The sequence below is a fragment of the Calypte anna genome, chromosome 10 (assembly GCF_003957555.1).
Source record: "Calypte anna isolate BGI_N300 chromosome 10, bCalAnn1_v1.p, whole genome shotgun sequence".
In the NCBI taxonomy this organism is placed as follows: Eukaryota; Metazoa; Chordata; class Aves; order Apodiformes; family Trochilidae; genus Calypte; species Calypte anna.
Window position 1 is genome coordinate 307,397 of NC_044256.1, and position 20,270 is coordinate 327,666.

Consider the following 20,270-nt stretch of genomic DNA (forward strand, 5'->3'; position numbering starts at 1 on the left):
AAGAAGTTGAGAGGTGTCTGAGTCTGTCTTCTGAAATGCGTGAATCAAATCCCCTAATCTGGTCCTTGCATCTCAGTGGGCTTCCCTTCCACTCAAAATAAAATATCTTCCAAATTAATTACTAAATCTCATTTTTATTGGCCAATCTCATTTTTATATGCCAAGGGGCCAGGACAGAAATGAGAGATACATTGTTTGGGTTTTTTTCTGGCTTTGTTCACCATGTGCCCTGTGAGTGTCATCAATACTAGAATATTCCTCTTGCCTTGAATTTCTTCCCTTTGGTATCAGTGTTGGAACCCTGCGGAAGAGCTGAATATTCTCATCTCACTACAAGTTGGCTTATTTTCAGTAGTCAGAGGATGTGATTTCCATGAAATTGTTGGAGTGAATTCATAAATCTATGCCACTTCTCAAGTTTTGGCAGAAATCCAGGTTGTGCAGACGATCTCACCCTGTTGTGAGGAGGTGATGCAACCCTGGTTTTCCTCAGAGAAGTCTTTCCCACCTCTCCTTTTCTTTCTCCTAATGCTGTAGCTGCTATGGCTATGATTTGTTGGGTATGATGTACATGGTAACATTTGAAGCAGAGAAGGTTGGTGTCTCCAGAGGTGACGTTCAGTGTTTCTAGCATCTCTGGTTGCACAGGTTTCCCTAAACGTGATGTAACATGAAACTTTGTCCCTGTGGAGATCTTCACGTGTAGATAAAGTTCTTCAGTTTCTCTGGCAAGCCTTTAAATATGATGTTGGTGCATGAAGAACATCTGTGATGATATTCTTAACCCAGGCCAACAGAGTAGACAGGTTCCCTTCAACAGCCAAGATAAAGGGCAGCAACTACTGTGTCTTCCTTACATACAACTTCACAGAATCACAGAATGTTTAGGTTGGAAGAGACCTCCAAGATCATCCAGTCCAACCTTTGACCAACACCATAATCGACTACTAAACCATGTCCCTAAGGATCAGGTCCAAATGCCTTTTAAATGCCTCCAGGGATGGTGACTCCACCACTGTCCTGGGCCATTCCAATGCCTGACAACCCTCTCAGTGAAAAAATGTTTCCTAACATCCAGCCTAAACCTCCCCTGGCACAGCTTCCATCCATTTCCTCTGCTCCTATCACAGTCCACTAAGGAGAAAGGGCTGTTTCCCTCCTCTCTCCAACCTCCCTTGAGGTAGTTTAAGAGCCATAGTGTCTCCTCTCACCTCTTCTTCTCCAGACTAAACAACCCCAACTCCTCAGCTCCTCACAGGACTTGTGCTCCAGGCTATTCATGAGCTTTGTTGCCCTTCTCTGGACACTACCAGCACTTCCCTGTCCCTCCTATAGTGAGGTGCCCAGAACTGAACACAGGACTCAAGATGCAGCCTCACCGGAACTGAGTACAGAGGGATGATCACCTCCCTATTCCTGCTGGCCACTGAGTTCCTAACACAAGCCAGGATGCCATTGGCCTTCTTGGCCACCTGCACACACTGCTGACTCATATTAAGTCAACTGTCAACCAGTACCCCAGGTCCCTTTCTAACTTACAGCTCTCTAACCACACTTCCCCAGGTCTGTAGCTTATCATGGGGCTGTTATGACCCAGATACAAGACCTGGCATTTGGCCTTGTTAAACCTGAGAACTTCCAGCAGTTGTTTCCTAATAACAGGGACAGGACAGACAACTTCATTCCCTTTACTGATGTATTTCCAGCAAAAGGAGTTTTGGAGGTGTCCTAAGCCCTACAGTCCTCCTGGTGGGGTGTCTCATAGCACAGGCCATGATCTTTGCTTCTCTTGGGTGTCATCAGTGGAGAGTCCCCACATGTCATCTGTGCCTCTTCCTTCTGAAAGCACAAACCAAGTCTCTTGAATGATCTCTAAAACCTAGCCTGGGCTTTGGGAGTAGGCAGGTGATCTTGGATGATTTTGATCGGAAGAGTCATATCCCACTTGAGAAATGTTGGTATTTCAGTTAACTTGCACTTGTTGAGCAAGAAGTGGTAAATACAGGGGGGGGAAGTAACACGTATAAAAGAAAGATTTACTTCAACAGCTTTCCAGCAGATAGACCAGCAAGTGATTTATGGAGCTAAATTAAGCAGGAATTTGCTTTCAAAGCCATCTCATGATCGTGCGGTCACTGATAAGTCTGCCTTGTACATCCAACCCACGGGATAGCCTGAGGCTTGATTCTGAAAGCAAATTTGAGGCATGACATCACGGAGGAAGTCTTCACAGAGGGTTTGGTGAGCCAAATGCTCTCCTCTGATCTCAAAAGAAAGCGAATGGGTGGTTTGCACATGGGAAACCAGGCTTCAGCAGGGCGTTGGGTCTCCAGTATGCCTGGAAAGTGCCTTCACCAGCTGTGGAGTAATAAAAGCCACACCACCACTAACCAAAACCTCTCAGGCTGACTGTTCTCCTGCTGGTTTCTGTTCATTGATGAAACAGTTTTATGTGCAATGATGTCTGAGCGCCTGCAGAAAGCAGGTGTTGATCAGTCTGTCTTGGAATAGTTGGGCTTGGTGAGATGACTGACCTCCTAAGTACCAAACCAGCTGTGTCAGTCACCATATGCACATACCCATCCTGAAGTGTCCAGAATTAGCAGATTTGTCATTTTCGCTCCTTTTGTTTTCCAAAACTGCATGGGAATTTCTGGGGTTTTCCATTCTCTAATCTCATTCATAGTCCGTATAACCACAGTTGGTCTTAAGCCTGAGGGTGCCTTGAGGTCAGCCAGGATTAATGATGGGTTGTAGAACCCCAAAGTGGCGTTTGAGGTTTAGCATTACCCATCAAACTGTCTTTTCTTTTTTTTTTTTTCCTTCTGTGAATGAGAGGTTATAGGTAGATGGATGGATGGGACCTTAACTGGAAAAAGAAAGCAGGTGGGCAGGAGAGATCATCTGGATATTAGAGCTGCTCGCTGGCCTTCCTTGAAGGGTTTTTTAAAAAAGCAGTTCCTGGAGCACTCAGACAGGGGTTTCCTTTGCTGTGTTTCATCCTTGCTTTTAATAGTGATAGCTGTCAAAATGCTGATTTCATGGTGCTGAGAAGGGATTTGGAAAGCCCTGCAACAGGGCTGTAAGGCAGCTTGCACTCCAGTGTCACACTGCTCCAAGGACCTGGCTCCAGGTTCGAGGTGGCAGAATGAACAACTTGGCATGTTTTTAATTTTTTAATTTTCATGCAGCACTTGGTTGTTGCCTTTCCTTCAAATCAAGACTTGAAGGCAAAGCACTGCCTTGTTGCCAGACCTCAGAAGTGACCAATGCCAGAGACTCTATTTAAGCGACTTTGTCCTTCAGCACCCTCATGTCCAGAAGCTGGTGCTGCATTGAATCTCCTCCTATTCCTTTTCCTCCTGTTTGAGATATCTTGGGGTGGGGGGATTGCAATCCCTACATCCTTCCTGCAGTTGGTGCAGCCCAGGAGAGGCTTTGTGTAACCCCAGACACCATCAGGAGGCTCCTCAACTGTGGCAATTTTTTGTCCTACGTTGAGGTTTTGTCCAGTGTCAGTTTCTCTTCCTCCAAGGAAGGAGTTTTGTTCCTCTCACCCTTCCCTTCAGTCCTGCTGCCAAGTGAGCCTCGCTGGAGACCAAAGCAGCTCTGGTGCGTGGCAAGGAGGACTGAACAAGGCAACTGATTTGTGATCACATCCCAGCAAGTGATTCTTGAGCCATCAGTCCTGCTGGGGCTGGCATCTTTCATTTGTAGATTATAATTAAATAATTAGTTTATTGCAAATGGTATTTGCTTTTTCTTTTCCAAATGAAGTGGTTGCATGAATTAGAAAAGACAGAGTCAGTGTCAGCATCATCTAAGGTTGTAACTCTTACCAATGGCGAGGTTCATGGTCCTTCACACCACTGGGGAATCTGTAGACTCAGGCCTTGCACCTGGGAGAACTGGGAGCTGTCATTCTCCTCCTGATAGTGTTGATCCTTTTATGAACACTGGATTTTTAATTAGCTGATGACTTCATGTAGCATCTGGCATGGTGTTTGTTCTTTGTTAAAAGAACAAAGTGATGACATTCATTTTCTACCAGTGGTTTATTTTATGATCTTGCTGTTCATTTTGTCATCAAACCACGTGGTTTTCTTTCATGTCTTCCCAACTCTGTGGTGCTTGGTGTTGCAGCGATGCCTACGGGGTCGGCTGGAACAGCCGGATGGGGATGCGGCACAGCAGGATCACCAGTCCCAGCACCTTCCTAGACAAAGATGGGATATTCGTCAATGTGACCAACAGCAAGCTGCTGGAGAGGGCCCACGGCATCCTCATGTCAGTACAAAGGGAGTGGATTTGGGCTTTATTCCTGGAGCATAGTATGCAACATGGGTAGTTAGAGGGATATAGATAGCTGGGATGTAAAAATTTAAGGCTTTCAGATAGACTTTAGAGACCTTGCAGCACTGGTTTAAAGCAACTCAAGTATGTTTTACACATCCGATTTATTTAACTCTTCTCAGTCATTTATAATGACAGACACAGGGAAGAGATGGAATGAATCTGCCAGTCTAACCAGTCTTGAGATATGATGGCAATGTCATGCAGTCACATTTTTTATCGCGATATCAAAGTTTCCATTACAAATTAGGTGGAGAAATTATGTCAGTGATTCATGCTGAAGTCTCAGCAGGTGGTTCAGAGAACATCACCAGGATGGCTGGAGTTCATACAGGGTATGAGAGATCAGGAGCATGGTCAGTCACTTCATGATGCCGCTCCCTCGCTCTCCCCAAATGGCCACCACCCTCCTCCTTTCCAATGTAACAGTTCCCCTTGACTAGATACCTTCTTCTCAAACCTGTGCCTCAAACTTTGTAAAGCTGGTTTGGGATGTGCAGAGGCCTCCCAGTTTCAGTGCAGGTCATAGCAAGCAGATGCAAAAGGGGATTTGGAAGGGCTTGTTGCATAAACTCTTCCATTCTGCTGTTGGATTAATCTGAACCATTTGTTATCTACCCAGGCGAAATAAGAATTTCAAAGCCAAACCAAATCTCCCAAAGGTGAGTGAGAAACAGCATTTTTACCTTCCTGGTTGGTGAGTTAGGACTATAGGTACAGTGATGAGCTGCTGATGGGCATGAGGAAGATTGCTTGTGTCTACATCAAGACCTTGGTCAGCTCAGCTCCATTCAGGGTCTTGAGTTTCTGAAAAAAACCAAAGTATTTGTGCTTCATCCTCTTTTCTTGGACATGCTCTGGCTTCTGTTTGACTCTTCCTGGTAAGGAGTCCATGTGTACTGATGAAATTTGATAAAAATCTAAACTAAAATGAGCAAAAAGATTATGCAGGGAGACTGGTACCTGATAGACAACAAGCTTCTCTAATATTCAGTTTCTCTCAAATTTTTACTCCATTTATTATATATTAAGTGATGTCAAGAGATTCTTCTAGAAGAATAATGTTCATTATCATTCTTGCTTGTGCTTTGCTGATGGTTGGGAATGGAAGACCAGGAGGAGCAAACTTTGGGTTTACTCCTTTCTGTGTGCAGAGAGGAGAGACATAGATACATGTCATAGATAGACATCTTGGAGAGACATAGATACAGATAATTGATGAACTGCTCATCAATAGTTTGTCTTAGTGGGTACAAGAGCTGAACTTCCTGTGGTCAAAGATATCCTTGGCAAGTCCTCAGAGCAGCTCAGAGGAACATGACTGGGGGGATCTGGCTCCTGACAGATGGAGCAGCGCTACTTTTCAAGCCATCCCTTCGTGTTTCCCATTGAGGTTAAGTAGGGTGGTCACCCAAGGAAGCCCTGCAGAGGGTGTAAAGAGGGATACAGAGGTGCTGACAGGATCTAGTTATTCTTGTGTTTATTAAAAGTCTTTTTTCCACAGCATATGCTGGATGTGAAGTCCCTCAAGCACCTAACCAACCTGACACTACATGACCGCATAACCAAATCGCTCCTCCATCTCCATAAGAAGAAAAAACCACCCAGCATTAGTGCCCAGTTCCAGGTAATCCTTTGCCTTTGAGACAGGGAGGTGAATTAAAAGAAATACCTGCTTCAGGTCCCCAGGGTGCTGAGGAGGACACTTGAGTATACAGTCTTGTTCCATCCTCACCACCAGCCAAAGAGGTGTTGTGGGGAACCTGGAGACACCTTGTAGATATCTAAAGGGTTTAAATGGAGAGAAACAAGAACAGTGGTGGATACTGGGGGACAGGATGTGATGAAGCAAGGTGGGACGTGAGGATGAGCTGCAGAGCAGAGATGTTGGTGCATCCTTGTCCTCTGGTACGTCATGTGCCAAGCCATCTCCTCATGGTGCTTTTTCCTGCCAAGTTCAGAAACCACAAAACCTACAAATGACATTTTTATTGTCTTTTTAACTTGCATTCAGCATCTGCAATTCCATCTGTTTTCAAGTCAACCAGAATGTGAATTTTAATAAGGGCAGAAAGGTCAAAATGTTGCTGTGTTACCTCCAGGCAGGCAGAGGAGCTCAGAAAAAAGGGCTGGTACAGCATTTGGTGTGTTGGTTTTTTTCCTACCAGCCCCTCCCTAGGGATAGGGGCAGTGAAAGTAATCCTCCAATATATGCACTGGGGCTTGGAAACTGCTACAAGACACATGCCCAAGCAGGTGCTGATGTTACCAAGCAGCTTTATGGTTAAAAGTTGGTTTCTAAGCAAGTCTGGCTTGGTTTTGACTTCTAATTTGGGGAGGTTTTTTGGAGTTATGGGTCATTTTTTTAAATTCTCCATCTGTAAATCTGGGAAAGATTAAGTAATTAAGTGTATACATGCACATACACACATAAATAAATCTGTGTTTATATAATTTGCAGAATGCATATCTGTGTGTATATATATATGAAGCTTGGTCTAGTCTTATGGTGTTTTAGTTAAAATGTACAGTTTAATTCATACAGGCCCCAGGGAGATTGAAACAGGGATGTCTTGGAGTGAAATTCCTTCCAAAAAATCTGTTCATCCTTCAAACAAAACTCTGAAAAGCCTCAGGTTCACGATGGAGATTTTTATGTTTTTCCACTTTTTATCAAGAGCAGGATAATGAAATTGGGTCATAGGCAGGAAGTACAAATGTTTCCTATCACAGGGTTGGCTTGTTTCTTTTTGCTGATAAATGCTGCCTTGTCATGCCTGAAAGCTGGGCTGGCAGCTGCTCTGTCTCCTATTGATTTTCACCCTGCCTGTACTTATTTATAGGTGCAATATCTGTAGTAGTGGATGCTTTAAGAGCAGCAGTGGCTTTTGCAGCTGAAAACTAAAGTGCTGGTACCTAAACCCAGTGGTTTATAATCTCCCCTTTTAGCCCATTTGCAAGTGGTCCCTAGAGAAAAGGATGCTGCCCTGCCAAGTACGGGGCGACGCTGAAACAATTCAGGATGCCCTGAAGGAGTGGGTGGCTGGAAAGTTCTGCAGGCAAGAGGGATAAAGGAGTGTGGTGCGGGGTTAATCCAGGGACCTCACCTCTCCTTTACAGATTCATGGTGCTCAGGACTTCTGCCAGATGGTGCCTGAGCCATCTGCCACGGGCAGGATGTCTCTGGCTGCTGATGGAATGGAAATCCCCCCTCCCACAGGGCTCATTTCCAACGTTTCCAGTCCTGGGAGAGCTTTGCTTGCCAGGCTTTCTACAGGGCTCTTTGAGAAGGAGGTTCTACCCCATGTGTCTCCCCTTTCCCTCCCACCAGCCTGGCGCTGGGCACAGTGATGCTGAAGCATCCATAGCTCCTAATAGCCTTTTTAAAGAAAATAAAAAATAAATCAGTGATTTCAGTCTATTTTTAAGAAAACAGAGGATGTCTGCCACGCTCCCAGGATGGGAGCAACAGGGACCTTTACATGCAGTTAATAAATACATAACACAGCTGCATCGCACATGTGGGGGATCTTCCTCGGGTCCTGTATGTAGATAAATGTTTCTAGACATGAAAGGCTTCCCCTAAAAATGTCTTGGAATAGAAGGGATGGAGAAAAGGCTTCCCGTGAGCAGATCTGTAGACAAAATGCTTCTCTAATGCCACACTGTTTTATTCACACACAGATCCATAGATTTCTAACTCTTCTTATAGTAAATATGTAGCCAAATGTCATTTACACAACTGAGGTTTTAGTATTATTAAAATTGGGAGTAATCATCTCCGGAGCACATTAATAGTCCCGTATCAGTAGCATTCCTGGCAATTAGAAATACTTAAAATATTTATAGAGCACAGGAAAAAAAAATGCAGCCATGGAGCCTGGCCAGCTGCAGACTGACTTGGCATGCTCTGATTTTTGTTGTGTTTTTACTCAAAGAGCTTGTGCTTCATTGCAAAAGAGTGGAAGGTTTCGAGGTGGAGGAATAACTTGGTGCAACTTCCCACTGAAGTGGACAGGCATAGCAATGATGCCAAGATAAATTCATTTTTAGGGGGGAGACTCTTAATAGTGATGCAGAAATAAGGGGAAATATAAAATAGGAACCTGGGAAGCCCTTGATTCTTGATAATCACACTTGAGCATTTCAGCAGAGGAATGAAAAGTCGTACAAAATGTGTGGGGTTCAGAGGCTTGAAAAATCTTTGCAAATTCAGCATTTTATTTCTCTGGGTTCAAAGACAAAAACCATTCAGCCCAACATTGCTTGGGCTGAAACACTCATTTTGGAAAATAACATCCCATCTGCCTGATTTACTCATCATTTAGTCCAATTTATTGTTGTTGTTTTCTGATTTAAGTGCTCAGATTTTCATTATTCATCATGGTCTTTTCTCCCTTTCCAAACTGAAGAGGTCTTCTTTGTTGCAGGCATCGCTCAACAAGTTGATGGAGACCCTTGGCCAAGCAGAACCTTATTTTGTCAAGTGCATTCGGTCCAATGCTGAAAAGGTAAATCCCATAGTGTGAAAGCAGTGCTGCTAGAAATCATCTTTGAGACATTTTGTAAATGTTTACAGATGGTTAAAAAGAAGAGAACTCCCCAAATTAAGTTGGGTTTAGAAGGTATTTGTGTATGAGCAATGGCTGTTGTCTCTTGGCTGCTGCTCTTGATAAACTGCATTGTTTTTTCTTATAAGTGTAGAAACATACATGTGAAAAATATATGGTTTTAATTTATATGAGAAATGCATTGGGGTTTTGAAACTAATTTGACTCAGTTGAAGCTCCTGCTACCCATAATGGAGATTTACAGACCCATGAATTCACTTGGACTGTTACTGACCCTGAAATCTTTTTTAAAATAAAGTTTCTCTAGATGAAAGCAGACACTTTTTGAATAAGCTGCATTATCCTAACTGACTCAGCAATGCACCATCTTTTTTTGGCTTTAAGGATTGATTTGTCTCATGGACTTAAGGACCCTCACTTTCAAGTGAAGGTTGCAGTAGTGATGCTTTCTTGTGGATTAATCCTTCAGTCTTTTACCCGGACATCTAAAGATGAAGCTTTATGCCCAGATTATTCTTACCTTATACAATCTTACCGGATAGCTTTAATTCTGGGAGCTCCCAAAAAACCTTCTTTGTAGCATTAAATAGCAGGCTTGCTGTTCAAAATTCTCCATGTGATGGCTGCTGGGAAGCAAACAGGATTCAGGCCTGCTGGGATTAGTACGGTTCCTGGGGCTCCTGTCTTCCCTCCCTCCATTATCATCATTGCCAAAGTGCATGTCATGCAGATGTGCTGCATCTGCTGAATCTGTTTACCCATCCACACACTTAAAAGCTTCGGCTAAAGGAAATATTTGCTCATAGTTGGCCTTTTTTTTTTTCCCTTCCAGCTGCCCCTGCGCTTCAGTGACAGCCTGGTGCTCAGGCAGCTGCGGTACACAGGGATGCTGGAGACCGTTCGCATTCGCCAGTCGGGTTACAGCTGCAAATACTCCTTCCAGGTTGGGAAAAGTGTTTTCTGTCTTTCCCCACCTTTAGCGTCACTATCAGAGTTGTCTGATTGTTGCTAGTTTGAGATTTTTAATGAGGAAACAAATTTATTGCTCGTGACTTTATAGCTCATGCCAGGCAGGGCTGATGCCTGGCATAGTGCATCTTCTGCCGCACTGCTGATTTCAAGCAAGCAAGGCTAGACCCAAGTGCCCATAACCTCATGGGTTTTGACCAAAAGCAGCGTAGTTTTGTAACATGGACTTGCTTTTTAAAAAAACCTAAACCTATCAGGTTTGCAGGCACTCTTCTGCGTGCCCCCCCTCCTTCTGTCAGTGCTGACATCGTCCCAGCAGGAGGGTGATTGGCATCCTCTAAACCTCTCAGGAGTTATCCAGCTTTTCCTGTTTTCTTCTTCTCCCTGTTTTTGACAGGTTTTGTGCACATGTTGGTCCTTTCATGCTTTGCTTTTCCTGATTTGTTTCCTGCTGGCAGTTGCTTTGGGCCAGATGTTGTGTCCTGCACAGCAGCTGCTTCAAAAAGCAAAACTGCTCATTATTTTCTTGCTGAGAACGAGTCCCAACCTTATTTGAGAAGATCTCTCATCTCCTACCTCTTCCTCTCAGTAACCATTGGAGCATCTCAGAGATGCTTTGCAGATGTTGGTAACCCCCTTCTGTAGCAGCTATTTGTAGCATTTTTTTGCTGGACTTGACCCCATGGGTCATCCAGAACCTCTCTCATGCTGGAAGATATCTGAATGTTGCTGGGTCCCTGCTTTGATGTGTTTCCCACTGAACCACAAATGGTAAATGAAACTTGGTGTTCCCTAGTCTGTGCTATCTGCCCTTCTGCTCCCTCGACAGATCCCGTTTGCCAGTGAGCAAATCACTTCTCTATGTAAGGAAAGGGACACAGCAGGACATTCTAACCAAAAATCTTGGTGTTTCTTTTTTTACTTCTCAGGATTTTGTCAACCATTTTCATGTCTTGCTACCACAAGGAATCAGCCCATCTAGGAACAATATCCATGACTTCTTCCAGAAAATAAAACTTGATCCAGACAATTACCAAGTGGGAAGGACAATGGTAAATATTTATCCTCAGCTCAACCCTACGTTTAGGATAGAAATATGTTTGCCTCCATTTCTGTAATGATAAGTTAACATCCTTAGGTATCTTTTTAATCAATGAAACTATTTTTCTTCTGTTTGATGGAAACAAAAAGCTTAAGTGAAGCTTTGGATGTTAATGCTAAATAGTAAGAATTGTTGCTGCCTTGTGTTAAACCTTGTCACTGGTCTGGTTGTAATGTTGCAAGCTTCAAAAAACTCTGTGTGCAGACCCAACCTGATACATCATTTTGCCATCCTGAAGGGAGAGCAGAGCTTGGACAGTCTTAGGCTGCAGATGAAACTGCAGAGGTGGCTTAATTAAAAACAGCAGCTGAACTTTCTTCTGGCCATCCAGAACACAGAAACCAAGAGAATTAAATCATTTGTCTCATTGTCTCAGAAGCTTTCCATGCTAGTGTTCTTTCGGGCTTTTTTTTTTTGGCCAGGTTTTCATGAAGGAGCGGGAGCGGCAGGTCCTGCAGGACCTGCTCCATCAGGAGGTGCTGCGCCGGATCACCCTGCTGCAGCGCTGGTTCCGCAGCGTCCTCTGCAGGAGGCAGTTCCTGACCTTACGGGAAGCAACACTCATCATCCAGGTATGCGATGGTGCCGCGTGCCATTGCAAATTCCAATCCTACAGGTATCACTGATGAGACAACAATTGGGTCCCCTCTCTGAAGAAAAGGAGCTTACAACCAGGATTTGGCTCCTAGGGCTGTAATATGTTGGGAATAGGGGAAATGGGGCTGGAGAGATTACATAAAGGTGCTCTCCCATGCCCACAAAACACCCTTTTCAAGGAGCTGCCTGCTGTGTTTGCAGAGATATTGGCGTAATTACCGAAGCCGAAAGCAAGGTGAACCATCCCTGGACCCTCTTGTCCTCAGCAAAGCTGCTGTCGTTCTCCAGACCCGCTGGCGTGGCTTCGTGGAGCGGCGAAGGTTCCTGCAGATGCAGCTGGCAGCCCACCTCATCCAGAGCTGCTGGCGGGAGTATGCCAGGCGGCGGCACGGCGCTGCCACCAGCATCCAGGCGGCCTGGCGAGGACACCGCGCAAAGCAGTCCTACGCCACCGGCAGAAGCAAAGTCGTTGGCTTGCAAGCGGCATGCAGAGGATATTTAGCAAGGCAAAGGTACTGTCCCTTAAAAAAGAAAGCGCTCGGGGCAGTGGTTGGTGGGAACTGAGGCACTGCTCGGGCTACGGTGACATACAGAAGATGCTGTCCCTTGGTAGGATCCCTCACCCTCTCCTGACCTGCCCTGATCCTTTTCTTGTCCACACTTTCTAACAAAGACATTGATTTAGCTGCACGTCCTACTCTTAGAACAAGCAGAGCCTATTTCCGGTTGGAGCACGTAGGCAGTGGAAAACTGAGGCCGTAAATACTCGTGAGGTTTTCCTCCCCTCCCCTCTTGGCAGCAGCACCTGTTTAAGTAGCCCTATTTTTAACTCCACTTGCCTCACCGATCTGGTTGCTGCACTGTCTCACGGGGACAGGAGATACTGGAGTCAGCCATTGCAAAGGGGAGAGGGTATTTCCAGCCATGCCTCAGCTTGCTGGCCACAGGACAGGTCTTGGTTTGTTCTCCGAAGGTGTTGTTTGCAAGGTGTGGAGCACCTTGACGCAGGGTGGATTTGGAAGCTGCAGAGAGCTCTTGGCACTGAACGTGAGTCCCTGCTTAGCTGTACCAGAGGCACCCCAGGCAGGATGGTGGATGCAGAAGGGGTGCAATGAATTAAGTTGTTCTGGCTCAGTCAACTTGCGAGTGAGCTAGACCAGGCATGGAGGCAGGAGCTGCTGCCCTCAGCGTGAAGGGAGCTTTCAGGTATGTTGGGGGAACCCTTGACTAGGTGAGATGGTGTAAGAGGAGAAAGTTGAAAACTTAACATGAAAGGAGGGTTGCTTGAGATGCACACAGTGATGAGGTGATGGTGGTGATGAGATGATGGTGGTGATGAGATGCCACTGGTGCAGTGCACTGAAGTGACGTGAGTGGGGAATGGAAATACCATGTTGGTTTTCTGCCTTCTTGCAGGTTTAGAGCTTTGAAAGACCAGCGATTAAAAGAGATGCAGCTGGAGAATGGCCTGTCAGTTGGAGAAGAGGATGGACCAGAGGCAGATGGTACACTGGAAATCAAGGGCTCAGACCCATCTAAGTGGGAGGATGGCTCATTTGAAGAGCGAGTGAGAGCAATAGAGGAACATAAATCACTCATGGAGAATAATCGGGTGAATCACGTGGACCCCCTGGATACATCTGCAAATTTGTTGTACAAAAGGCATGAGAGAGCCAGTAGCCAGAGTGGGATGGACACCGAAGAGGAGGTCGTTGTAAGAGAGAGACCCAAGTCGCTGGAGGATCTCAACCAGAAAAAAGTGGTTCGTGCAAAAAGAGAAAGCCGGAGGATGCGTGAACTGGAACAGGCAAAATTTAGCTTGGAGCTGCTCAAGGTCCGGTCCACCGGCGGGCTGTCACCTTCAGAAGAGAGGCGGTGGTCCACAGACCTTGTATCTGAGGCACTTCATTCACCTCAGGGAACCCCAGAGAGCGAAAGCTCTCAAGGGAGCTTTGAGATGTTAAGCTGTGAAGATACCCCAAGTAATAAACTCATTTCTGTCGTTTTCAGTGAGCAAGATGTGCAGTCACTTTCCACGGATTCTTGGCCCAGCAGCCCCCAGGCTCACCTGCAGGAGAAGCCTTTCTGTGTGGCAGATGTGAACAGCAATTTACCTGCTTGCAGAAAGATGCTAGCAGACACAGAGCTGCCTGATAACCTCACCATAAAGGAGCATCTTGTCTGTGACCCCCAGGATGTTGTTACCCCCAAGGTGCAACCAAGAGAAACCTTCCATGCCAGCAATCTACCTACTTTCTACATTCCACCACAAGAGGATGCGAAGGTGAAGGTGAAGCTGACAGAGAATAACCTGAGTAACAAAGCAGTGCAAAGAGAGGAGAGGACAGTTATATTCTCTCAAATGAGGGAGGACTCTGAGCCAGACCAGGGCAGAGCTTTGGGGGGAGGGGAGAAAGAGGACAAATCCTCTATCAAGAGGGACAGTGGGACAGTGACTGCGCCACAGGGTCATTCTCCAGACTCAGTCATCAAGAGACTGGAAAAGCTCAACGTGGAGAAGGAGGAACGTCAAAAGCAGCTTCAGCTGCAAAATGAGAGGGAGATGATGGAGCAGATCCGTCAGCAGAAGGAAATTTTGGAGAGACAACGCAAAGCCTTTGAGCAGCAAGGAAAGGTAGAGGCCTTGCAGAAGGCTGAGCAGAACAGAATGAAGGACACCTCCCTGAAACCAACCAAAAAACCAGACAGCCGTCCTCAGTCCGTCCTCATCCTGCACCCCCAGAGCAGAGGGGAGCATGCGCCCACCATGGGTGGGACTCCAGCCTCATCAGTAGACATTAAAGGTCTCACTGTTGGGACCAGGGGAAGCTCTCCAGCCCACAGTGCCCCCAAAGATAGACCTGTCAGTATGTTCATGGAAAGAAGAGAAAGTCAGTTGGTGTCCATGGTGGAACCCCGGTGCCATTCCAGGCCAGCTCTGGACCCCAAGGATCTCCCCGGCAGCCACTTCACAAGGACAGAGCGCCTCCGGCAACCCCGAACTCCCAACCAGTCCACCGAGGAGACAAGGACAAGTGGTATATTCTTCACACCAAAAGACAATCCCTTTGGCCTTCAGTGAGTAAAAAGACAGTGTGCTTCCTCTGTGGGCTTTCTCCTTGGGCTTTTTGTTCTGCTAAAGACCATTTATAACAAACAGTCCAGAACATTGTTTCTGTACCGATTCAAATGAAAATCTGAAGGATATCCTGTAGAGTTAATTTGAGATGGGGTATTTGAAAATGGTCTTCCCCCCAAAAAAATTTTCTTCCCATTTCTGCTCCTGGTTCATACACAGAACAAGCAACAGGAAAAGGAAAAGATAAAAAAATCCTGTATTTTAATTTTTATTCTGTAGCAGAACAGTGACATTTGAGACTCCAGAAGCGGAAAGGTACTATCCATATCCACCATGATGGGTAGAGTTCAGGCAGAATGTCACATCTTCTTGTCTGTTTAATACCTTCTTCTGAGGTATTAACTCAAATTCTGAAGAAGCTGTAGCAATTACCAAACCCCATACCCTTAAACTTGTGATTTGGTCTTGATTGCTTGGGATACACACTTGTACATTCTTATGAGCTGGGCTGGTGTGGTGGGAAGGCTTTTAGGAGCAGCTGAAACATTTCTGTTGTGTTGTGTTTCAGTGGGGAAGCAAGTCATCAATGCCCTTCCAAAACTGAACTAGCTAGGAAGCCATTTAAGATGCCGGGGTCTGGCAGAGGAGAGGTAAGTTATGGTGTGCTTATTTTGTCTTTTAATTGAACAAAGGAAAAAAGTAATGTATCTTCTGCCAGTCATCCCTCAGAAGCTTCAAAGAAGTGAAGTATAAAGCAGAAGGTCTGCTAGATATAGGGAGAGGAGATATGACAATATGGCAACCTTCACACCTTCTTTTTCATGTCCAGAGAAGCGCAACGAAGCTGGTGAAGGGTCTGGAGCTCAAATCTTTTGAGTTAGAGCTGAACTGGGAGTGTTAAGCCTGGAAAAGGGGCTGAGGGGAGACCTTCTCACTCTCTACAACTACCTGAAAGGAGGTTGGAGTGAGGGATGGTTGGTCTCTTCTCCCAAGTGACTAGTGGTAGGACAAGACAAAATGTCCTCAGGTTGCACCAGGGGAGGTTTTGATTGGATATTAGGAACAATTTCCCAGGGCAGTGGTGGAGTCCCCTTCCTGAATGGATTTAAAAGATGTGTAGATGAGGTGCTAAGAGACGTGGTTTAGTGGTGGCCTTGGCAACTGGGTTAACATTTGGACTTTGATCTTCAATGTCTTTTCCAACCAAAACCATTCAATGATACTACAAAGAAAAAGCCCCGGTAACATTAATTCATAGCAGAAAAGGTTCTTGTGGTCTTGATGGCAAACACTGTCCAACACAGTCTTGTCTTGGTTTGGTTTAATGTACATTTAAGTAACATCCATGGTTGTCCATCTTCACCCTGCCATCTTGTTTTTGTTCTACCTGGCCCTTGTTGTGTTTTGTTTGGGCTGTTTTTACACTAGGTATAATATTTTGTCCTCTCTGTGGGGTGCAGCCAGTAAAGGCCATACTTGAGCTATGCTATGATGCCAAACATCGGTAGGATCTCCTTTTTCTTTTACAAACTTTCTTTATTTTTGTTGTTGCTTTTGTTTTATCATTTGGTCAAGCAGGTTCCCAGACCGACCCATAAAAAGAAAGCCCGCATGGCGCGGACACGCTCCGATTTCTTGACTAGAGGTACTTTTGCTGATGGGGAGGGGGATACGGAGGAAGATGATTACGATGGCAGTTTTGAGTTCCTTCTCTCCTCTGACCAACCTCCTCATCCCGAGGCAGTGCCTGCAGCCCGGCTGGGCCAGGCCTGTTACAGTGACTCCGAAATGGTAATTTTTTCTGATGTGGTGGGGAAATGAAACAAGGGAGTGAGTGGAGCTGCGGGAGCCTTTCCTTGCTAACCTTAGCTGCACTGATTCCTCTCCTCCTATTCCTACTTCCAAGGATGCTGTAGATGGGTAAACTCAGTGAACACAGCAAAAATGGATGCAAAATGGGGAAATCATTTCTGTTTCCTGGCCATAGGGATGTTTCCTGTCTTTATTCAACTTGAGCTATGGTTTCCATATCTATCCTAGATGACCGGAGCTTGTATTGCACAGCTACATGGTTTTTGGGGGGGGGTTTAACCTCAGTAACAACATTCCTATAGAATCTTTTTGCTCTAAAAAGGATCACCCATCCAGAGAAAAAGTCAAAGCAAATATTGTCCAAAATGCAACAGGGAAAAATTATATGATTTTTTCTGCTCCCATTATTTTTAATTTTGTATCCTTAGCTGCAGTATCTGATAATTATTCAGTTACCAGAGCAATGCTGGCAGATGGCAAGAAAGCAAAAGCATGGAAATTGAGCAATAAAAACATAGTGAGAGTGAAATAGTGAGTTATAAAAAAAAGAAACCAACCACCTTAGTGACTTTTTCAAGCCCAGGAACTGGTGTTCCTTTGGCAGGTCCATGGGCAATTCCATGCTGGGTGAACCTGAGCATTTGCATCTCAGGCTTAATCTCCCACCTGGATAAGCTGCTTTTGGAAAGTCACAAACAAGAGGTTTCAGGATTTGAAGAGTCCAGCGGCTTCCTACTCACTCCTTTTTTTTTTGGTTTTTTTTTTCCTGAGGTAGTGGAGATGTTCCTGTAGAAGATGTGTGGTTAAACACCAGGAATGGTCTCCTGCCCTAAGGGCTAAGGTGGGGCACTGGGTAGAGCTGCCTTGCTCCTCTGCTCCAGCCAGTCCTGGATGTGGATCTGGGTACAAAACCAAACCAAAGCAGGAGACCCAAAGTCAGCAATTAATTTTGCACTATGGCATTGCCTTGGGTCTGGCAAGCATCTTGTGTGATCCTAAAAATCAGCTTTTCCAGGGAAGGCAGATGGCCAAGGAGAGCTTTTTGTGACTTTTCTGTTAGCAGCTTTAATTATAAAGGAAAAAAAAATTCCCAGGATAATTTCCTCATGGGAAGGGGACAGAGATTTATGAATTCCATGAATCTTCAAGGTTGTTCCAGAGGTTTTGAGCCAGGAGTATTCCAAACCTGGTTGATGAACTGAGATCACTTGGATGTGTCTTTGCCTACCTCCCTGCTTGTAGGTCAGGAAAGGGAGAATTTTCTGTAGGAAAATGTAGGATTTTCCATAACCTGGCTGAAGACTGGGGTGAGGGGCCATGCTGTGTACCTGGAGGCTACCCTCTTATAAAGCCTTAGGGATTTTTCTAGCTGTAGAAATCTTTCCTGCTGAGATGCAAAAGGTGCTTAGCAAGCTCCATCCTTGGGAGGGACCTGGCTCATCACACTCTTGCAAAGCTCCTTGGGACTCTGCTTACCTGCTTTAACAGCTCTCACTGCATGCGAGTAATAGTAGGTGCCAAATGTCTCTCTTCTCTTCTGTGTCCTTCTTCTCCTCTGCTCTCCATCACAAGCTCTATCTACTGCTCAGCACTTTCATCCCTAACATGGTTAAGTTCTGGTACCCATGTAGTCATGTCCTCATCCATACCCCACGTCTGTGTGTCCTGACAACGTGAACAGTGTTTCCATCTGTACTCTGCATTGCAGGTTTGGGACCAGCCCTTTGTCTTGTGGCCTTTCTGGGTCAGGATCACAAAAAATAGCAAAAATTAGTGACTGAGTATTTGTATTTATTAGCAGAGCCCAGGTGGGTGTTGCAGATGGTGGAGCAGCCTATGGTAGAGCAATATTGGTGCATGATGGTTTGGGTACAAGCTCAAGTAGGTGGATGTCAAGATACATTTGTTGTGTCTTGTGATGTTCCCATGAAGACAAGTCAGGCAGCTGCCACATGAAGCTGGTTTCCCTGCTAGTGAGTAGCTTATTCATACAGCTCCTCCCCCTGGCTACAACTTTCCAAAAAGCCACTTTTGATGTGCTGCTCAGCAGCCAAGGGCTACTGGATAGACAAGAGCTCACGTGTGAGCTTGTGAAGCTGAGCATGTGATAGCTCACCAGCTGCACTGGCCTGCACCTGCCTGTTTTGCCAGTTGGTTTTTCACCCTCAAGTCAATGATTGTCTAGCTCCAGCTGGTAAGTAGAGGTCCACCAGAAACCTGACCTAAGTCTGTGATATCCCAGAGCAGTAAAGGCCAAGAGCATCTTCAGGCAGAGCTGAAATCCAAGTTGCACCAGTATAGAAGGTGACTGATGAAGGTATGGTTGACTCCAAGGAGCCTTTAAGGCTAAAGAGCTTCCTGACAAGAAAAAGCCCTTCATAAGCTGCTTCAGTTTTTTGGCTAGTGAATAGGTGAGGATTAATATTCCCTCTGGTGAGACAAGTAGAAGTGGGAGGAATATAGCTTCTGGCTGTGGTCAGCACATATTAATACCCCTTCTTGTTTGCACCTAAGCTGGGAGAGCTTTCCTGTATCAGATAAATGGAAAGTCTTGCTTAAAGGAACCACACCAGAAATACCTTCTGAATACATCCTCCTTTGGCAGAGGCTCTTAGAGGGACACTTCCATAATGAAGCATTATGGATTTAGGTCCAGCCTCCATCCTAAAACCTCAAATAGCCACACATCAGTCCAAGTATCTGCCACCAGCTGATCCCAAGCATGCCTGAAGAGCCAGCAGTGAAAGAAGGTCTCTTTCTAAGCCATGCAGGGGGAGCTTGTGCAGTAGATATGATATATATTTTTAAAAGAAAGCGTGGGTGGTGCCTTATGAGGACTCTTTAAATGGCTTTGAAGTAGGAAAAAAAGGGAATAAGTGCCCCCACAGAATCTTTTTTTTTTTTTGGGGGGGTGGGGGGGGGATGCAGAGAACTACAAGTGATAAAAGGTTGCAATCACTCAAGAACAAAACTGTATCATGGAGGCAAATATTTTAACAGGTCATTTGTAACAGCAAATAGTAGGATTGGGCTGGATGGAAATCACTTCCAGGGGGGTTGAGGGGTTATTTTTCCCAGTATCTGTCCACAATTTCTGTGTCAATATCACCTAAATGTAAGAGTGAAACAGGAAATCATTAGGTGGTTTAGGCAGTTTTTTTCTTTCCCAGTGATGATTTTGCCTTATGTGCTGCCATCTCCTGGCTGGTAGAGAGGTTCGTCCAGGGGTGAAGAATAAAACCTTGAAGATGAGTAAATGTAATCCATGTGACTCCCTTCCAGCCTATATTTTATATCATTTTGTTTGAAAAATTTTTAATAGAAGAAAGAGAAATACTTAAAGCCTCAGTGTGGTCAACTGAGACAGTTGAGTGATGGGAAAGCTACAGGAGATATTTGACTGTTGTCTCTCTAATATAGCCTGCTTCCCTCATGCCAAAAGTCTCTCTTCCAGGAGTCCAACTCCAGAATCACAGCAGCAATTGGAAAAAAGAACAAAAATAGGTATTTTTTTACAACTATGGGAAGACTATTACTGAGCTGTTTTATGGAATCCCATTAGGTTGAATTACTGCAAATTTATTTTGCACTTAAAAATTGTGCCAGGGCATTTTAAATAGTGGCAAAAGTGAAGATGCAAAATCTTTAATTGCTAAAGGGTTCATTTTAACATGTCCTTGGCACAAAGACTTTGGTGTTCTCTGTAAAGTTCTCAAAAAGAGTTAGAGGAAGAAGCTCTACTGAGACAGATCCATGGACTGAAGGCTCTTCTGGTGCTAGGAACACC

General features: G+C 45.1%; 1 protein-coding gene across 1 annotated transcript in view; it reads left to right on the plus strand.

Annotated features, from left to right (window-relative positions):
- MYO9A (myosin IXA) overlaps nucleotides 1-20,270 on the plus strand; it is a 165,339-nt gene that overhangs the window by 130,962 nt on the left and 14,107 nt on the right. The window contains exons 17-27 of the mRNA XM_030457120.1: nucleotides 4,144-4,287; nucleotides 4,976-5,015; nucleotides 5,858-5,980; nucleotides 8,784-8,864; nucleotides 9,757-9,867; nucleotides 10,823-10,945; nucleotides 11,418-11,567; nucleotides 11,794-12,104; nucleotides 13,009-14,670; nucleotides 15,240-15,321; nucleotides 16,250-16,462. Coding sequence (XP_030312980.1) covers nucleotides 4,144-4,287; nucleotides 4,976-5,015; nucleotides 5,858-5,980; nucleotides 8,784-8,864; nucleotides 9,757-9,867; nucleotides 10,823-10,945; nucleotides 11,418-11,567; nucleotides 11,794-12,104; nucleotides 13,009-14,670; nucleotides 15,240-15,321; nucleotides 16,250-16,462 — 3,040 coding nt within the window. The remainder of the gene's footprint in view (nucleotides 1-4,143; nucleotides 4,288-4,975; nucleotides 5,016-5,857; nucleotides 5,981-8,783; nucleotides 8,865-9,756; nucleotides 9,868-10,822; nucleotides 10,946-11,417; nucleotides 11,568-11,793; nucleotides 12,105-13,008; nucleotides 14,671-15,239; nucleotides 15,322-16,249; nucleotides 16,463-20,270) is intronic.